The sequence below is a fragment of the Caretta caretta genome, chromosome 12, assembly GCF_965140235.1.
Source record: "Caretta caretta isolate rCarCar2 chromosome 12, rCarCar1.hap1, whole genome shotgun sequence".
Lineage (NCBI taxonomy): Eukaryota > Metazoa > Chordata > Testudines > Cheloniidae > Caretta > Caretta caretta.
The window spans coordinates 32,567,738-32,581,864 of NC_134217.1; the positions used below are offsets into that span (position 1 = coordinate 32,567,738).

Below are 14,127 nucleotides of genomic sequence, written 5' to 3' on the forward strand. Positions count from 1 at the left end.
CAAATAAAATGCATATCCTACTGTCAGACATAACTCCAGTCACTCCAAAGAACCCAGTCCTGTGCATATCCAGAAATCAATTACACGAGTGTAAATCCACAGCAACTCCATCAATCTGATTATCCTGATCTACGCTGGTGTAAGAGACCAAAATATGGCCCCATATTTGGGGAAATTAAAATTATAACTTCAACATGTGGGGCTGTCCTAGCTAATACAACAGCACTATACACAGGTGTTATTTTAATTCACTCACTAATAAGTTTCAAAATGAAGTAGACTTAAATAAAGGACCCACCAACTGCAGAATAGCAACAAACTTTTTTTGGTGGGTTGGTTTTTTTATTTGGTTTGATTGTTCTGCTTTTGCTTGGTTGGTTTTTCGGAATGGATGGTGGGGAAAGGGTTGATTTTGTTGTTCTGTACTGGGTTTTTGGTGGTGGTATTTGTTGGGTTTGTTTGGGAGGGTGCTGGGGGTGGTTTTTGGTTGGGTTTGTTTGTTTTGATGGTTGGTTGGGTTTGTTTCGGAGGGTGCTGGGGGTGGTTTTTGGTTGGGTTTGTTTGGGAGGGTGCTGGGGGTGGTTTTTGGTTGGGTTTGTTTGTTTTGATGGTTGGTTGGGTTTGTTTCGGAGGGTGCTGGGGGTGGTTTTTGGTTGGGTTTGTTTGGGAGGGTGCTGGGGGTGGTTTTTGGTTGGGTTTGTTTGTTTTGATGGTTGGTTGGGTTTGTTTGGGAGGGTGCTGGGGGTGGTTTTTGGTTGGGTTTGTTTGTTTTGATGGTTGGTTGGGTTTCTTTGGGAGGGTGCTGGGGGTGGTGTTTGTTTGGGAGGGTGCTGGGGGTGGTTTTTGGTTGGGTTTGTTTGTTTTGATGGTTGGTTGGGTTTCTTTGGGAGGGTGCTGGGGGTGGTTTTTGGTTGGGTTTGTTTGGGAGGGTGCTGGGGGTGGTTTTTGGTTGGGTTTGTTTGTTTTGATGGTTGGTTGGGTTTCTTTGGGAGGGTGCTGGGGGTGGTGTTTGTTTGGGAGGATGCTGGGGGTGGTTTTTGTTTGGGTTGGGGGGGGACTTTTCTCTGAGTTGGTTGGGTGTGTTTGTTTTGTTATGTGGCTGGGTTTGTTTGCGGACATCCTGATCCTGGTTTGTGTTTGGAGTAATGGGGTTTGTTGGGGGAAGGGGGGCGGGTTGCCAGGGACATGCCAGAGCCCCGCCTCTGGCGCTAGCCTGGGAGCGGGTTGGCGCGGGGCGGGCAGGGGGCGGGGCTGTTCCTCCTCCACCCCGCAGCTCCCCCACTTCCGCTCCCAGCCGCACTTCCGGGCCAGCCCCATAGCAACCGTTGCGAGGAGGGAGTCTAGGTCTCACGCTGGTGACTCCTCCTGCGCGTCCCTGGCCATGGTAACGGGGCCTCCCCCCGGGGGGAGCGGTGCATGGGGGGCGCTGGGCAGCCGCAGTTTCAGGGGGCGTGGGAGGCACTGAGCAGCACTGTGGGGGGGCGCTGGGCAGCGCACGGGGGGGAGGGGGTCACTAGGCAGCACTTTGCGGGGTACAGCGGCCATCGGCACACACACTGTTACACAGCGCGGAGCGGTCTTTTTTCTCCATTTCCCCATGGGGCGTGCACTCCTAGATCCCCTTCCTGTCGGTGAGGAAAGCCCCACTGAGTCTGTGGTACCTGACCCCTCTGCCAAACTAGAGCCCCTTTCGGATGCCATTGCCCCTGAAGGGCACCTGCAGTGGGATGCTGCCTGCCTGCTCCTCTCTAGCCGCTGCCTAGGTAAATGCTGCTGGGCAGGTCCTCCTGTTTTGGCAAGCAGCACTTTTCTGCAGGGATGAAAACCAAGAGGCATAGTCAGTCCTCAGTAGAGTTACATGGGTGTAAATGAGGGGCGGGGAGGGATACCTTCACATACACACATTTTGATGAGAGGGCTGGGACACAGCTGAGTATAAGACTGTTAATTTTCTTTACTTCTGTGATTTCATTTTTTTTTTTTATAGGCAGAAGTAGAGGAAACGCTAAAGAGGATTCAGGCACACAAAGGGGTTATTGGAACTATTGTTGTAAATGCAGAAGGTAAATATACTGCATTTATAAATCCAAAAATAAACTTCATAGAGGCACTGGATGTAACCACTTACATCATTGCAATATATCCTGTGTTATTAAACAATGTAACCACTTTACAATATTTTGCAAAAATGTAATCATTATAGGTTAAACTTTCAAAAATGCACACTCAAAACTGATGCATGCAGACCTTGATTTGTGCAGCAAAAATGCACACAGTTCTGTAAATCTGACCTTATATTTTTAATATGCTGCAGCTTCTTTAATTCAAGATACTGAAAGGTAGAAACATGGCAAATTCTGGAATTTTGTGAATTAGGAATTAAGTGGAGAAACAATTGTTAAAAATGCATCACATTTTGTTGTTTTTGTCAACTGTAGTTCTATTTTTATAATACTTTGTAGTCTGCTAGTAAATATTAATATATGCGTTGTTATTGCTGTGTTGGTCGCAGGATATTAGAGAGATGAGGTGGGTAAGATAGTAGCTTTTATTGGAGAAGCTTTCGAGCTTGCACAGATCTTTTCTTCAGATCTGAGAAATTTAATAATTATAGTCTGAGACCTTGCTACAGCATCTGCCATTAAGTCTTGCTGAGAGTTGGTCAGAGATCACTATTTTTACATGGCTTTTTAAAGTGTGCTGTTTAGCCAAATGTGGGTTAGCAAAATTCAACCATATGATGTAGAGTTGAAAGGCCAGACTTACAGTACTGGATGGTTGACCCTTTGCATAGCTCAGAAGGTGAAGAGGAGTATACAGCCCCTCCTAGAATCATTCCTCTGTTTCATACCAATTCGACTAGAAACTCACTTTCTCCCCATTCTCCCCCACCCCCACAGAAAAAAAACAAAAACACTGGGAGAAAAATATCCCACAGCCAAAATTTAGGCTTAGCCTGCTGGGCAACAGCCTCCGGGCTGCTCTAACTTCAGCCATTTCAGAGGTCTTCAAGTGTCTCCTGGGGTCATCAGGGATTTGGTGGAAATAGTGACTTCTGTGTTATGCCACCTGGCCTTTGGCCATAACCCTTAAGTAGAGGGCTGCAAGTTGGGATGAATGGGGCGTGGCATGTAGTCAAATATGTCAGTCCTGTGCTCCTGGAGGAATCCCCAGTTGTTCACTTAAGCCTGTTTGTGGGGCCAAGGTTCTGACCCAGAATATTTTTATTCTAATCTCTCCTCTCCCCTCTTCCCCCCAGTAAAAACACTGCATTAAATAGTTGCATATATTGTGGTAAAGCTCTGACAATCCCTTATCACTTTCACAATCCAAATAAACCCAGTATCTATCTGTTGTCCTAGTAGCAGTTCAACAACAGAAGGGAGAAAAACCAAGAGGGAATTATAAGTGTTCTTTCAGAGGTTGGTAAGTCTAGATAATTAATTTACATGCCTGGCCAGGTTAAAAATGGTTCACCGGGTCACAGAAAAGCTGTTGCAGGTCAAAAGAGAAATTTGTGCACTGACATTAACAGTAATTGAAGAATTGTATTGTGCCCATTCATATTTGTGTCTTTCTATTAACTGTTGTTTACTCGCTTGATGGTACAACTTGGTTTTAGAACAATTGTTTAAAAATAATAGTATGTGACTTGGTCCAGTGAGCAATTATGCCGTGACTAATTTGTACACTTAAACTATGGACAAAACCAACCATTTAAATGGTGATGGAAGAATCACTGATCAGTGTTTGGAATTTGGAGATTGCTAATTGATTGTTTTAGTTTTTTCTTCTTGTAGAAGAACAAATGAAACATCGATCTGTAATATTTGAATAGGAAAATAACTCCAGTATTTTTAAAACTTTGTTAATGTCAAGAGCAGTGATGCTTAAAATGTTGCCTACTTTATGCAAACAATATTTTTCTCATTTTTGTTGTCTTAAATTTTTAGAGGAAGAATGTTTTCTTTATTCAGATTATGGAAATTTGAGTTTCTACTTTGTCTTTTTAAATATTGTGACACTTGTTTGCATGAAAGAAAGCACATTTCTCAGCACGGGTTCATTGACATAATAAAAGTACAATATGCTTTCTCTCACAGATCTGCTAATGCACCTCCATCTTCACCTACACTTTTAGGCAGGTTTCAGAGTAACAGCCGTGTTAGTCTGTATTCGAAAAAAGAAAAGGAGTACTTGTGGCACCTTAAAGACTAATCAATTTATCTGAGCATAAGCTTTCGTGAGCTACAGCTCACTTCATCGGATGCATACTATGGAAAGTGTAGAAGATCTTATTATATACACACACACAGCATGAAAAAATACCTCCTCCCACCCCACTCTCCTGCTGGTAATAGCTTATCTAAAGTGATCACTCTCCTTACAATGTGTATGATAATCAAGGTGGGCCATTTCCAACACAAATCCAGGTTTTCTCACCCCCCCCCCCCCCCCGCGCACACACAAACTCACTCTCCTGCTGGTAATAGCTTATCCAAAGGGACCACTCTCCTTACATTGTGTATGATAATCAAGGTGGGCCATTTCCAGCACAAATCCAGGGTTTAACAAGAACGTCTGGGGGGGGGGGTGTTTAGGAAAAAACAAGGGGAAATAGGCTACCTTGCATAATGATTAAGCCACTCCCAGTCTCTATTCAAGCCTAAGTTAATTGTATCCAATTTGCAAATGAATTCCAATTCAGCAGTTTCTCGCTGGAGTCTGGATTTGAAGTTTTTTTGTTGTAAAATAGCGACTTTCATGTCTGTAATCGCGTGACCAGAGAGATTGAAGTGTTCTCCGACTGGTTTATGAATGTTATAATTCTTGACATCTGATTTGTGAAAGCCGGACCACACCACACGATCCATTGTCTACAGCCAAGCTCTACGATACAACCGCATTTGCTCCAACCCCTCAGACAGAGACAAACACCTACAAGATCTCTATCAAGCATTCTTACAACTACAATACCCACCTGCGGAAGTGAAGAAACAGATTGATAGAGCCAGAAGAGTTCCCAGAAGTCACCTACTACAGGACAGGCCTAACAAAGAAAATAACAGAACGCCACTAGCCGTCACCTTCAGCCCCCAACTAAAACCCCTCCAACGCATTATTAAGGATCTACAACCTATCCTGAAGGATGACCAAACACTCTCACAAATCTTGGGAGACAGGCCAGTCCTTGCCTACAGACAGCCCCCCAACCTGAAGCAAATACTCATCAGCAGCCACATACCACACAACAGAACCACTAACCCAGGAATCTATCCTTGCAACAAAGCCCGTTGCCAACTGTGCCCACATATCTATTCAGGGGACACCATCACAGGGCCTAATCACATCAGCCACACTATCAGAGGCTCGTTCACCTGCACATCCACCAATGTGATATATGCCATCATGTGCCAGCAATGCCCCTCTGCCATGTACATTGGTCAAACTGGACAGTCTCTACATAAAAGAGTAAATGGTCACAAATCAGATGTCAAGAAATGGCCCAACTTGATTATCATACACATTGTAAGGAGAGTGATCACTTTAGATAAGCTATTACCAGCAGGAGAGTGAGGTGGGAGGAGGTATTTTTTCATGCTTTGTGTGTGTATATAATAAGATCTTCTACACTTTCCATAGTATGCATCCGATGAAGTGAGCTGTAGCTCACGAAAGCTTATGCTCAAATAAATTGGTTAGTCTCTAAGGTGCCACAAGTACTCCTTTTCTTTTTACACTTTTAGGCAGGCTCTTATGTCACTGTTTAGAGGTTATCCTGGTTGTAGTATCTTTAAAGATGAACAGAGTACAATCGTCATCAGATTTCTGTTCTTGAGCCTCCGTTTCCTTGCACAGGCAGGTCAGAACATTTTATATGTCTGGTTTGACCCACTGGGGCCCTGACAGCTGAGCAGGAGGTCCTCCCTGTGTTCTGTTCCAACTGCCATCTCCTCACCTCCCTCTAGAATCTTTTCAGGCCAAGTCAGTCAAGGATCTTCTAGGACATGTGCATTTGCTTCAGAGATGTTGCATCCACTTATACTGGGGACAAATATAAGAAACTTGCTCTTAAACCGTGGGCATATCCAAGATACGAGAAAGCTAGAGTGACCAGGCCACTGCCTTTCAAGAAAGTCAGATGCGTGACTGCATGCCTGATTTGTGTAACTGGTTCCCCAACTGTCCAGAATCACCATTTGCATGTACAGTTACCTGAAAATTTGCCCACACAAATTAAATGTACTTCTTTAAAATAAATATACAGTCATTTTTCATGTCCCTGGATGGAAAGGAACAGATTTTCAAATATTTGTGTGACTAACTTGTTTGAAAACCTGTTCCTTTCCATCCAGGGACATGAAAAATGACTGTATATTTATTTTAAAGATGTCAGTATTTGAAGTCAGAAGGCCAATTTGAATTGGTGGTCCAATAGCCACTTTATTTTTTATTTTATTTTTGCCAGGTGTCTACATTTTTCTAAAGAGATTAAAGTGTCTATATTTAAACAAACTGTTTTAATCCTTTTTTTAAAGTGGTTAACAATGTAAATAAAATGGTGATAAAATTCCTGAAACAAGCACATAATATTGAACATCCTGTTAAAATAATATGTAGTAGAGTTAATTTAAGAAAAGAGTACAGTTTGTTACACCTGATAGAGCTGTATTCAATTGTTTGAATTGAAAATGTTTCCAGATTGATTCTGTCTTTCACACATATAAGATCACTAGTTTAAAAATTGTCTGCCTTGTTGGTTTCTCTGTTAATTTCCAGTTTGTCCCACAAACTGAGCCTCAGTTCCTTTTAATCTAGGGAAGTCACTAATGTCAACCATTAATTTTCAAGTTATTTGTGGCCAGACATTTCACTTTATTTACACCTTTAGAGGCTGACAGATTTTATTAAAGATGCTGAGTTTGTTGGAATGGTCATTGGGTTTCGAGATCATATAAACTTGATATTTTTATCCATTGCTGCTTTTAAAGTGACTGTTGTGATTATTAAGTGACAATATGTGATTATGCAGATGTTCTCTCACTAATGTAGTGCCTGGGAGCACCTGTCTTTGTCCTTATTAAATCCCTATTTCCAAATTTGCCTGAGTTCAGTTTCAACATACTAAGGTTTCATAGATATGAGAGACAGAATATATTTATTAGGTCATCCGGTTGTATCCCCTTGCAGTGAACGATTATCCTTGAACAGGATAATCAAAAATTGAGAGCATTTTGGGTTTAAGTTGCTCAAATAATGCTTTTCTAAAGAGATTATGGAATAGTTTAAGTTCTTAGGAACTTTTTCCAAATAGTTGTTCTCCGTGTTCCCTTGATCACTTTCATCCCATTATTCCCTTTTGTATTTCACTTCTTTCTTCATATATTGCCCTTCAAATATATTTGAAAGTTGTTGTATTCCTTCAGTACTTTTTTAGCCAAAATTTACAATGTTCATATTTTTAATCTTTCCTCAAATCAATCACTCCTGCCTCTTAAATTTTAGTTGCTCCTTTCTAGATTATTTACAATGTCAAAATGTTTTGTGGCATTGGGATATGCAAAATTCTACCCATTATTTAGGAGCTGTACCATCATCAGTGTGTAAATAGGGAATATTGTCTCACGGGCTTGTAACGTCGTGCCTCTGTAATCAGTCCAAAAGCAAGGTAGCTTTTTATAAGTGAAGCAAAAATATTAAGCCCTAATAGTTTTGAGTTTTGCAGTTAAACCATAATTGTAAAGAATTGTAATCTTTTGTTCTGACTGCATAGTCTATCAATATGGAAATTATTATTTGACAGAAGATTACAGTTAATTCATCAAAATGGATGTTGATGTTACATTGCCAGACTTTTAGTAGAAGCCTGGATCCATATATTGTCAACCATTCATCATATTTTGGATCCATATAATGTGGACTATCTATTATCAGCATGTTGTATTGCAATTTTAAAAGAGCTGTTCTAGAAGGTGCAATATGCTCACCAAATGCAAATACACCATTTTACAATAGTCTCCTTTGGTATTTGACAGAGATTCGAAATTTATAATCATATTCCATCATTAAACATGTAAAATGCTTACTAAATACAGTTGGCTAAAATGATTATTAGATGGTTGTATTTAAAATACACATAGTGGAAATATGTAAAAAGCAGCAACATTTAATGTAATCTTAAACAGATGAATCAATGAAACTTGTAAGTACTACAAGCTAGATTTTTAAAGGTATTTTGGTGTCTAAAGATGTAGACAGACACCTAGTGAGATTTTTCAGAAGCTCCTAGACATCCTACTGCCATTGACTTCAGGTTCAGAGATCCTTTTAGAAATTTGGCTGTATATATTAGTAAAGCTAATATTTTGTCACAGTTATTTTTAGTCAGTCAGGGACAGGTCACAGGCAAAAAAAAAAAAAAAAATCATGAAGCCAGTGTCCATGACAAAACAGGGAGCTCAACTGCGGGGTCCACACAGTCCCACAGAGGCTGGGCAGCTGCAGGGTCCCTCTCTGAGCTCCCGGGGGTAGGGGGGCACTGTCCACAGCGACCGGGAGCTTTCAGGGTCCCCCTGATGCCCGCATTGCTCAGAGCTCTCGGGTACCCCCCACCAGGCAGCAGAGGTACCCCGCAGTTCCCCACCACCGCAGGCCGCTGGGGCTAAATTCACAGAGGTCGTTGGAAGTCACAGATTCTGTGACTTCCGCAACCTCTGTAAAAAAAAAAAAATTGTAGCCTTATATATTAGTATTAAGCAATGTAGTTGTTTTTCCTTTCCAGTATAAAACCTAAAATATAATGGAAAAAAATCTATCTTGTTCTGTTTGCCGCTTTGTTAATGTGACAGACAGTAAAAGATTTTAATAATAAAATTGCTTTAATGTGCCTGTTTGTTTGCAGGAATTCCAATCAGAACAACCCTAGATAACTCTACAACAGTACAATATGCAGGTCTTCTTCATCAGCTCACAATGAAAGCGAGGAGCACAGTGAGAGATATAGATCCTCAGAACGATCTAACTTTTCTTCGGATCAGATCAAAGAAACATGAAATCATGGTAGCCCCAGGTAATTTATTTCAGAGTGGTAGCCGTGTTAGTCTGTATCAGCAAAAACAATGAGGAGTACTTGTGGCACCTTAGAGACTAACAAATTTATTTGGGCATAAGCTTTTGTGGGCTAAAACCTATTTCATCAGATGCATGGAGTGGAAAATACTTCCTTCTGTATTTTCCACTCCATGCATCTGATGAAGTGGGTTTTAGCCCACAAAAGTTTATGCCCAAATAAATGTTAGTCTCTAAAGTGCCACAAGTGCTCCTTGTTGTTTTTCCAGGTAATTTAAGATTTCTATTCCTAAAATATTGTTAAAATGTTGTGTGTTTCTCAATGCACAAAGCTACTGTAGAACATGTATATAATATATGAAAACAAAAATATAAGACATAACGTCTTGCTTTTGCTCTAAGTCCTTTACATTTGGATAGGATGCACACAATATTGTTCACTTCTATTGTCTACATAGACAGCTACACTAGCATCTTGATGCATAAGAATTATAGTATACAAGACTTGAGGCAAGAAGAGAAGACCAGATCTTACAGAAATGTAGTGCTGGAAGGGACCTTAAGAAGTCATTAAGTCTAGCCTCCTGCACTTAGGCTGGACCAAGTATCCCTAACAACTGTTTGTCCAACCTGTTCTTAAAAACCTCCACTGACTGGGATTCCCAAACCTCCCTTGGAAGTCTATTCCAGAGCTTAACTACCCTTATAATTATATAGTTTTTCCTAGTAGCTAACCTAAATCTCCCTGGCTGCAAATTAAGCCCATTACTTCTGTCCTATCTTCAGTGGACATGGATAAATATCACTGATTCTTCCCTTTATAACAACCTTTAACACATTTTGAAGACTTATCAGTTCTCCCCTCAGTCTTCTTTGCTCACGCCTAAACATGACCAATTTTAACCTTGCCTCGTAGGTCAGATTTTCTAAACAATTTATCATTTTTTTTCTTTCTCCTGGACTTTCTTCAATTTGTTCACATCTTTCTAAGCTGTGGTGCTCTGAACTGGACACAGTACTATAGTGGAAGCTTCACCAATGCTCAGTAGAATGGGACAGTCACCTCATACATCTTATTTTCAACACTCTTGTTGGAGCTAATAAGCTTTTAGTAAACATGGCAAACGTGTTCACTTTTTTTCACAACAAATACCAAATAAACAACTAATGATCATCCATCGATTGTTGTTTCTAAGAACAGATTTTTCACTTGATACTGTACTGTATGTACCAAGCTTCTCATTGCTCATTAGAGGGTTTCTTTTACAATATAGTAGGTAATGGATCAGACAGGTGGTATTAGCACCATTAATATAACAATTACGATTGAATTACTTACTTGTCAATAAGAGAAACTTATGTATTTGTCTTGTTCATCTTAAGTACAAATATTTTGTATTTGCTTTGGGTTGTTTCCCCTAATTAATATGGATAAGGGGCCAGATTCTTAGCTATGGCCAAGGAGCATACACTACAAATTGAGGCAGCCAGGACGGGGAGTGCAAAGGTGCTGTGATTTTTGGGGGCGTGCTAGACTGTACCCCATCATATATTATGCTGGCTGCCAACAACTCCAATGGGTAAAAAAATATCAGATGAGAATGTGTAGGGTATCAAGAAGACCCAACTATGCCCCTAATGTCAGTAGGGAGGGAGGTGGCATTGGATTCACTATACTTGTCCCACCATAATACCCTTTCACTGAAGTAATCCTTACAATGCCAGATATACTGATTCTGTCATCAGATTCCACCAGCAGCACAGTGCAAAGTGGCTGCACTGATGCCACTGATCTCACTGTTCCTACTAGAAATCATAAATAACTCCAGTGAAGACAATGCAGTTACATTTGTGTAAAACCAATATTAGCAGAATCGGGCCCTATTACTTTAAGTGATAGCAATTAGTTGACAGTTAATAGTAAAAGACTGAAATCATTTTTGTCAAGCATGTTTTAGGGTTTAAATGCAAAAGTTTGATTTATTCCTATCTTAACAGAAATAAAGAAATCAATCAGGGCAAACTACTAGTAAACCAGTAGACGTTAATATTTCTGTAATATTTTAACTTAAATGTTCTCTTTTCTCGATGATTTTGATTAAAATATTCTTGTATCTCTTCACAGATAAGGAGTATCTTCTGATTGTTATTCAGAATCCATGTGAATAGATTTGCTGCAACAATATTTTGAGACACTGATGCAGCTGTACTTTTTAAAGTAATAATCCTTTATTGATATTTAATTTTAAACATACCACTGAGTTCTTACTTAATGTATGTAACTTGTCATTGCTGAAACTTTTCCAAGCTAATATTCTCAGTTGTAGCTGTACTTTAACTTATGCTTGAGCAAAACAACATTGTATGTGTAGATAAATACTCAGAAGAGCCACAATAGAACAAAATGTTTAAAAAACTTTTGTTAATGGATTTTCTGGCTAATTCTTGTAACGAAAGAATTCTCTTTTACATCACAAGTTCAGATTTTTTTTTTTAAAGCAGGAATCACATTTCATTTAAATTAGTAACTTGTGTATGTACTTGTAACTGTGCCCATGTAAACTCAAGAATACAGGATTAAATAGTGTTACTCCTCTCAGTTCCATTGGAGTAAAGAGGACTGTGTTCTGCCTCTGTAACTTCTGCATTTTGATCATTCTAAAGAATTAGATTTACTTCCACCTTATGCTGTCTTAAGTGCCCTTCAGTTTCTAATGAACAAACGAATCACAACAGCTTTAGTTAAATATTTTAAAGCTAATGCTGAAGAAAGGTCCAGATGGAGAGAAGGGCCCTTCCACCTTAAATTAATGCAAAACTGTTGTTAATTTGTGTTTACTGGCCATTCTAAATAGTGCCTCTAAGTAAAATCAAAACTCTTGATAAAACACTCAGATGTGTACACCTTCAGATCCAGCATGTACTGAACACACTGAGCCATTTCTTCCAGGACATTTTGCAGCACTGCCACAGATCTTGCAGCTCTGTCCAAAACTGGAAACCTGTTCAGAACGTTGCTTTAAATCAGACACTTAACGTGTACGTAGATTTTCACATTACTAATGATTCTTTAATTTTAAAGTTGAAACTTTTCCAGCATCACTAGGTCAAGAACAGTTTTATGCTGATATTTCATCATAGGGCAGTACAATCTGGAAATTGGGGGAAGAAAAAATAAGTGGTAGGAAGCCTGGCTAAAGAGACCCAGGGAGAAAATGAACCCAGTTGCTTGGGAATAATAGAAGCCCAAGGAATGGTTATTGATGGTACAGCCACAGTATAATATCTACTTGCTGGGTGACAGTTGATAATATGAATGGCTGTCATAAAAAGGACCATTACATGGAAATAAATACAGCAAATCAATATCTTTACATACTGAAGTAAAATAAAGCAGAGCATATGTTTGAACATTAATGTACTCTGTGCTGTACAAGAAAACACTACCTACAACCTATGGTCTTTCTTCTAAATTATTGGTTCTAAATTATTTAAAATGACAACCGTTCATTTGTGAATGTTGACAAATATGGCCATACTGTATCAAAACAAAGTTTTTCATTTATCAGCTTCACCAGTTCTGGGGTACTAATGCTTTTTAACAGCAAACCCGTCATTGCCAAATGTCTAACTTTTATTCATAAAAAAATACTTTGGTATTTTGGGGGATATCCCGTGTACAAGTCAAAGTCAGTGTGTCTGGCTTTCCTTTCACTTACTCTAGTTAGCATCTGGACTAATTCTACTGAAATTGACAGTCACAGCAGTGTTGAAGGGAGGAGATTTAGCCCCATTCTTACTATTTAATGTCTATTTTAGATTAATTTTCTCTTTTGTTAACAAATTACTAAATTAATATCCAATATATTGGTTTTGCATTATATTACTCCAGCAAACTGCTGAAGTTAGTCCTCCTCACTGTGTAATATTTTCTAACTTGTCAAAAATATCATAGATGGCATCACCTCTTAAAACCTTCCAGAGCCATGAAAAATGTCCTTCAGTCAGACACAGCAGTACAGTCATGCAAAGAGAAAAGCTTTCTACATGGCAATATTTATTCTTCATTTTTATCTTTCTTTTGTGTGTGTAAATTTCTTTTCCAGACTTTAATCTGATATTCTTGAAGCAACTGATGATCACTTTGGTTTGGGTCCCAATTTATCAAAGCACTTGAAGGGGTTAAGTTCATCCCTATTCAATAGTGTACTTAAGTTCAAAGTTAAATTTAAGCACGGATTTAAGGCCAGTTGAAATTAGACTTAAGCCCATGTTCAAATGTAAACACAGACTTAATTGCCGAAAAGGGGCTTTAATGTGCAGTAATGGCTTATAAGTCATTTTATGCAATCTTCAAATGTCCAAATGCCCACAAATTCATTCCCATCACAACTTGTCTAGAAGCCCTGCAAGTCATGGATGCAGATCTGAGGGCAAAATCTGGTCCACTCTTGGCAGTGTAACCAGTGACAATTGCAGTGAAACTGCAGGCTGAGTTCTGTTCCCTGGGGTACTCTAGAGCAGGGGTGGGCAACCTGTGGCTCCGGAGCCACATGCAACTCTTCAGAAGTTAACATGTGGCTCCTTTTATAGGCACAGACTCCAAGGCTGGAGCTACAAGAGCCAACTTTCCAATGTGCTGGAGGGTGCTCACTGCTCAACTCCTGGCTCTGCCACAGGCCCTGTCCCCACTCCATGCCTTCCCACCCCCTCCCCTGAGCCTGCTATGCCCTCACTCCTCCCACTCCCCTTCCAAGCCTCCTGCATGCCACAAAACAGTTGATCGGGAGGTGCGGGGAGGGAGGATCACTTGGTTGCCTGTTCTGTTCATTCCCTCTGGGGCACCTGGCGTTGGCCACGGTCAGAAGACCGGATACTGGGCTAGATGGACTTTTAGTCTGACCCAGTATGGCTGTTCTTATATGATTTCCAAAGGGACGCATGGGCCAGGCCCACCTCAGCTTTAGCCTTCAAAGGTTTGTCTAGAGTAAGAAAAGTGGTGAGGGTTAGCTAGCATGTTTCCCTCTGATCCTGAGGGGGAAGCGCTGATTGGTGGGG

At 40.2% G+C, this 14,127-nt stretch overlaps 1 protein-coding gene across 1 annotated transcript; it reads left to right on the top strand.

Annotated features, from left to right (window-relative positions):
• Positions 1-1,256: 1,256 nt before the first annotated feature.
• DYNLRB2 (dynein light chain roadblock-type 2) lies at positions 1,257-11,668 on the top strand. Its single transcript, XM_048816865.2, has 4 exons — positions 1,257-1,384; positions 1,988-2,063; positions 8,903-9,070; positions 11,195-11,668. Exons 1-4 carry the CDS (start codon positions 1,382-1,384, stop codon positions 11,236-11,238), a joined length of 291 nt encoding a protein of 96 aa, XP_048672822.1. The 5' UTR covers positions 1,257-1,381; the 3' UTR covers positions 11,239-11,668.
• Positions 11,669-14,127: the final 2,459 nt, after the last annotated feature.